The sequence below is a fragment of the Octopus bimaculoides genome, chromosome 4 (assembly GCF_001194135.2).
Source record: "Octopus bimaculoides isolate UCB-OBI-ISO-001 chromosome 4, ASM119413v2, whole genome shotgun sequence".
Lineage (NCBI taxonomy): Eukaryota > Metazoa > Mollusca > Cephalopoda > Octopoda > Octopodidae > Octopus > Octopus bimaculoides.
In genome coordinates this window covers 102,300,544-102,307,612 of record NC_068984.1, presented here as the reverse complement: position 1 = coordinate 102,307,612, position 7,069 = coordinate 102,300,544, and the positions used below count along the sequence as shown (strand labels likewise).

Sequence of the window (7,069 nt, the reverse complement as noted above, 5' to 3'; positions counted from 1 at the left end):
TCACATAGAAAAATTAATAATTAAAAGCACAATAAATGAGTATAATATAAAGTAAAGTAAATATCATAAGATAAATATAATATAATATATAATATAATATAATAAATATAATATAATAAATATAATATAATATAATATGATTTTAATTGAGTTTTTACCTGTAATTTTGGATTTTGTCCCTAATATTATTATATATATATATATATCACCATCATCATTTAACATCTTTTTTTTTGTGCTGGCATCGGTTAGACAGTTCAACAGGAACCGAGGAGTCAGCAGGCTGTGCTGAGCTCCAGTATCTGCTCTGGCATGGTTTTTACTGAAGGCTGTCCTTCCTAATGCCAACAACATAAGAGAGTGTATCAGATGCTTTTACTATGGCACCAGCATTATTGAGGTCACCAAGTACTACAAGAGAAGCTCTCTCAACTGAGTGGGGTATAGTGTTGAGGCACGTGAAAGTATGACTGAGGGACGGGAACAGGTCTTGCTGAAATGGTGAATGCATGGAAAGCTGGAAAGTGAGATAGATGATGAAGGCATAGTTTCAAGGTACAAGGAGAAAATAGGGGGAAGACAAAAAGTGGGTGGGTAGGTAAATGCACTACAATTTGAAAAGATTGTGACAAGATGATTGGAGATGAGGATTGAAGTGGACACAATGAATGTCAATTTGAGGGAGGGGGAGTAAAGGAAATAGATGTGTCAGGGATGGGGGCTGTGAGTGCATGCTATTGACAATGCCCATGGTGGCAGAAATGCACACCAAGCATTCTCACAAGCTGTAGGATAATTTTGTCTGCTTCTGATATATATCGTATTTTTAAACACAGCACATTCATAAGAGATATTAGCTCTTGATAAATACTACAGTAAATTTGTTTTTACGTGATGTATTTACATTCAGTGTGGTACATAGAAGGCAATTATAATTTCATACTGCTTCTGTTGCATATAACAGATATGTGTGTGTGTGTGTATGCGTGTGTGATGCTCATTATATTGCATGTGTGGTGAAAAATATTCTGTCTTTTGTTTTTACTTTACCTTTTGCTTTCCAAATCATGTTTTGTCTACACTCCTTCTCACTTGGGAACATGTTTGATTCAACTTATTACTTTCGTTACCACATTTAATATTGTTGTTCACTATTTATTTTCTGGCTTATCGCCATGTTACATTTCTCACCTGTCTCTCTTACAACTGAAACTTCATCATACTTACAGTTCATTGCACTTTCTAATTTAAACGAGCTTCTAATTTTAAATTCTGTTTCAAACAACCGTTATCTAATTTCATCTGTTGGCTTATTGTTATATATTGAATCTGTTATGTGTCAAAATATAACAAATCTGTAGTGTTTTTATGTTTACCTTACCAGTTACTATCTTCCTTGCTTCTGGCTACATTGCACACTTATGGAATTATTGTTGAATACCTATATAACTTTGGATATTTAATATCAAAATGCTGAGCTAAGCTGGCATGAAATAAAAGCAAGATAACAAAGTTAAGTGAAAATAAACAAATATAGATGTACTGAGATGTAAGATAATCTGAATTTGCCTGAATAGTGATTTCTGAGTTAAAATGTTTGAATTCAAGAGCAGTTTGTTGATGCAGCAGAAACCTTTTGACTATTTTCTTTGATGTCGGTTTTGTGTGGGTCTATGGTTTAATCCTTTTGACTCATTAGTAAATTTGAATCAGACCTACATACTCATACGTAAACATTAGTGAAACTATCACAATGTTGATACCTCACCTACTAATTCTAATTAGTTAGTGAAAGTGTTGACCTCATGAAGTGGCCACAATAATGAGCCCACTTACTAACAAATTAAAACTGAACATTACACCACTTGGTGATGTCAAACAACCTTATGAAATGATTAGCCATAAAAAATCAATGAGATCAGAGAGCCCCTTGATTTATATGAATGCAATGGATATCTAATTATTTTTACACTGAATAAGCTAAACTAACGATGTAAACAACCTTCCAGTGATTTTTTTGTTTTTGTTATTACCTACTTAGTGGGTTTTCACTAGAATCCTACATTCTCTGTAATCATTCTAAGATCTTCAGTAACAGCTGAAAATTCTATGATGATGAGGTCTTGTAAGATTGAAATATGTCCAAAGTTGTCCTCTTACTATCAAGTATTAAATTCAACCTTCCACTACCTTCAATTTTTTTTTTTTTAATTATTAATTTCAATTCTGACTGTTTCTCTTGACTTTCTTCATTAAAATTAATCATTAAGATAATTTTTTTTTATTGTTAATAGAAATTTAGTTTGAATTGATTAAAACTTCTTGGCTCACTGCATTCACTATAGTGACTTCCATGTCACTACTACCACTATGTTAACACCCATTTCACTCCATTCCCTATTATAACTCCCACTTCTCTACTATCACTATGGTAACACCCACTTCATTGAGGATGCCAGCAAGTTGGCTGCCAGAAGGGAATATTTTCTGATATTTCATTTACTTTAGTATAATGAACAGCATTAAGAAGAGTACCAATATGTAAATTCCCCCAGCACCACTATCAATATGCAAATTACATCTACCTCCTCACTACCACTTTGTAAATTACCTTTATATCACTATCAATATGTAAATTACCTCTCCATCATAACCAATATGTAAATTACCTCTGGTATCAGTTCCTGTAAATATCTGAATTTATGTAACCAATCAATTATTACCAGAAAACAAAAATAGATTGAAAAATATTTTCAAAAAATCAACTCTGTTTTTCTAACCATTCATTAAATGACAACCTTGGCCTAACATACCACTTGAGTGGTTATCACTTGTTAGCAGAATTCCTGATGTTGCAAACATTCAGACCAGATCTCCTGGTTCTCTTCGCATCCTTATTTTTCTTGTAGGACCTCTGGTTGGATGCTTGCTACAGCACTCTCACCAGTCTGGGTAAGTTACAGGCATTGCATAACCTTCTCTGATTAAAATACAACAATCTAGGAAATTGCTTTTATTTTGCATTTCCTCTTTGTCTTTTATCTTTTACTTGTTTCACTCATTGGCCTACAACCATACTGGGCCACTGCCTTGAAGGGTTAAGTTGCACAAACCAACCCCAGAACATATTTTTGAACCTGGTACTTATTCTGTCAGTCTCTCTAGCCAATCCACTAAATTATGGGGACATAAGCAATCCGCACCAATTGTCAAGTTATGGTAGGAAACAAACAAACACACACACACACACACACACATATACAAGGGGTGTTTTGCTGTTTCTGTCTACCGAATCCTCACACTAGGCTTAGGTTAGCCTTGTGAATGGATTTGGTAGACTCAGACTGGTGAGAGTGATGTAGCCAGCGTCCAACCTGAAGACCTACAAGAAAAATCTGGATGCAAAGAGAACCAGAAAATCTGGCCTGAATGTTTGCAACATCAGGAATTCTGCTGAAAAGTGATAACCACTGAAGTGGTATGTGAAGCCAAGATTGTCAATTAACAAACCGAAGACCACGTGGTTGGAAAGCAAGCTCCTTAACAACACAGTCATTCCTGTTCCTTTTTTATTCATGATATTTTAATTCTTTCTTTGTTTTGTAGATTTCTCACCGAAGTCTTAGAAAGTAGCCTCAAGTTAATTTGTTGCAGCAAGACCAGCAATGCCAGTAGCCAAACATCATTAGAAGCTTTGCATTTATTTGCCTTGTTTGACTATAAAGCAACATGGTTTTCAAAATGGATGGTAAGTTAGTCACTGTATCTTAACACCGACTTTACTATTTGTTTTTCTTACAGCAGATGTCACTGGTTATTTTAACTCCAATTATATTATACTCTTACATTATCTTGCTACTCAGTGTTCTTTTGCCAAAATCCTATATTATCTCCAGTCATTCTAAGATCTGCAGTAGCAGTTTATATTTCACTGATGGAGTTTGATATAACTGCAATATGTTTGGAGATGTCATTTATTCCCTACACTTATAATCACTCCCCACTAATCTCTGTTTTTAATTATTGGGTCATCCCATAAACAATGCAGTTTTTTTATACTTCTTTTATTTCTCAAAATTAAGATAACAAAGTTCTTTTTTAATCTAAAATATACTTTCCTTCATTTTCTACAATGCTCTTCCATCTGTCTGGTAGACTTCCAAAATTTATTTGTCCATGATCAAAAATACTCCTCCAGTACTGTTCTGACTTTGTCTGCAGAATTCATATTTTTTCTGTCCAAATGATTTTGAAGACTGCTGAATAAATCAGCTGGGGTAATGTCTGGCAAATATGGTGGGTGGGGCATTATTTCCCATTCAAACTGCTCCAGCCTTTGGAATGTCATCCTCACTGTATGTGGCCTTGCATTATCCTGATGGAAGAACACCTTTTGTCTTGAAACCAAAGATGGTTGTTTTTTTTCTAATGTTGACTCACTATTCTAGCACTGACTCACCGCTCAAGTGGCTCACCATAGATCTCCTTTGTTATTGTTTGGTTTTGATTTAAAAGTTCAAAGTGGACTAAACCTTTCATATCCCACCAAACAGATAACAACACCTTATGTGGATGTTGTTATCTTTAGCCTGGGGTGCCAGTGTTTCTCCTTTCCCTACCCACTGTCTTCTGCACTTGACATTCTTACAGAGAACCTATTTCTCATCACCAGTCACTATTCACTCTAAAAAAGGGTCATTCGTGAGATGTGACAGCAAAGGAGAGCACACATTCACTCTCTGTGTGTGATTAGACTCAGAAAGTGACTTTTCTGATGGCATGCAGGTGTCGATGAATGGTTGAATGACCAAAGTCAAGCTTCTCCGCTAGTTCCACTAGGGTTTGCAGGACATCCTTGTCAAGCTCTACAGATCTTCCAGGACATGGCTCTTCTTCTAGGCTGTAGTTCCTGGCTTAGAATTTCTAGAACCACCGTTGACATTGGCTTATGCTTATTGTCCAATCCCCATATACTGCATTAATATTCCTTGCACTTTCCATTGTGTTGTTGCCTTTATTGAATTCATAATGCAAAATATGCTGAATATGCTCCTTTGTCACTTCCATTATAGCTTTGAAAAAATAACTGTTAAAAGTGAACTGCACTCTTCAAAACTTGCACTAAGAATAAGGACAAGGTAAAATTACTACCTGCTTTTATAGCAAGTTGATGCAGGTAGTTTATCCTGTCCCCCTTCAACTTTTAGTTCATGCAATTGAAAAACTGCATTATTTATGGGATGACCCAATACTTATAATTTCAGTTCCAGGGTTGTCTCCCTTGTATTTCTTCACCAGAATTAATCTTTAAGCTAATAAGTTGCTCTTCTCACTTCAGATCTAATTTGAATTGATTAAAGTTTCTTGGATTATTCCATTACTTATGTTAGTACCCACTTCACAATCTGGTATAAGTCCTCTCTTGATGGCTCCTTATGCTCTTATTGTCAACAAACAAAAACCAAATACCCTGACATTCTTCCCAACCACATGGTCCCAGGTTCAGTCCCACTGCATGGTACCTTGGGCACATGTCTTCTACTATAGCATCAGGCCAACCAAAGCCTTGTAAGTGGATTGGTCATGTATATGTGTGTGTGTGTGTCTGTCTTTGTGTCTATGCTTGTGCCCCACCACCACCACCACCACTTGACAAAAGGTATTAATGTGCTTACATCCCCATAACTTAGCAATTCGGCAAAAGAGACTGATAGGATAAGTACCAGACTTTACAGAAAATAATAAGTACTGTAGGTAATTTGTTTTGCTAAAATTCTTCAAAGCAGTGCTGCAGCATGGCCACAATCTAATGACTGACACAAGTAAAAGAGAAAAGATAGTGTAGAGTGATACAGAGGTCTTTACTAGTTAAAGCAATCCCATTCTTGTGAGTCTATTTCTAGCAGCTTTTTGATTTCAACAATGAAATAATTCACAATTTTGATTTTATTCTGCCTGAAAAGCAAATGAAATTTATGTATTGCTTTTCTTGTTTTACTTTTCAGCATGGTGTTTGCAGTCGGGCTACTTTGTTGAAACTCTTAAAAACTTACCAATACTTGGTAAATATTTTTAGTTTTTCATTTTTTGTAAACAATATTTTATACTTGTTTGTAATCATTTGATGGGGATTAGGTTGGTAACAATTGTAGTACAAGATACATAACATGATATAATCATAAACTAGATAAGTGGATTAGGTTTATAACAACTGTAGTACTGGATTAGTGGATAAGGTTTACAACAAATGTACTATTAAATATATAACATAATGTAATAATGAAATCAAGAAGTGGATTAATTGTATAACAAATGTAGTACTGAATACATAACATAAAGTGATCATAAGCTAGATTAGTAGATAAGGTATAAATTCCGATGGATATATTTTGCTTGGTTTCTGAGTGAAACCTTTTATTCTGTATTTTATTCTATATTTCCTAGCTGTCAGAAATAGAAACCACATCATATAAGGATGTTACTTGTAATAAACTGACATCTTATCAGACAAGGGTGGAGTTATTTCTTCTCCACTTAATGTCAAACTGAAGCCAAGTTCTGGCACTAAGATGCCAACAGGGCTTAGATAGCGTTTACCTCTTTTTGACAATATACAAATTTTAAGTGCTATGTCAACAACAATGTTAAAGACAATGGTAAACTGAGCTGTAAAAGCTTTGTTTTTAAAAGAAAAATGCAAACCAGTTGTTAACTTAATGCTGGATGCTAAAGAGAAAGACTTGCTTGGGAAAACTATGATGTCAATTGCTCCACAAAGTCAAATCACTCCGTCCACCCTCATTCACAGTCGAGTTGTCACTTTAAGGTTTTGATGTGAATGTTAAAGTGATTTTATATATCTGTGTATACAGTGATACTTGTACACACAGACACACACACACACACACACACACTCATATATGTATATATATAGGTATGTTGATGTAAATAGGAAAAAAGACTCAAAATATTAGTTTATGTATATTCTTATTAATACTTAGCACATGTAACGGAGTGACTTGGGCCTTGACTCACTCTGTTACTTCTGCTAAATATTAATAAAAGAAAA

The 7,069-nt window shown here is 34.8% G+C and overlaps 1 protein-coding gene across 1 annotated transcript in view; it reads left to right on the top strand.

Annotated features, from left to right (window-relative positions):
• The window catches only part of LOC106883773 (protein broad-minded), a 264,423-nt gene that overhangs the window by 121,761 nt on the left and 135,593 nt on the right, over positions 1 to 7,069 (top strand). Inside the window, exons 10-11 of the mRNA XM_052967655.1 lie at positions 3,607 to 3,748; positions 6,006 to 6,062. Of these exons, the coding sequence (XP_052823615.1) occupies positions 3,607 to 3,748; positions 6,006 to 6,062 (199 nt within the window). The remainder of the gene's footprint in view (positions 1 to 3,606; positions 3,749 to 6,005; positions 6,063 to 7,069) is intronic.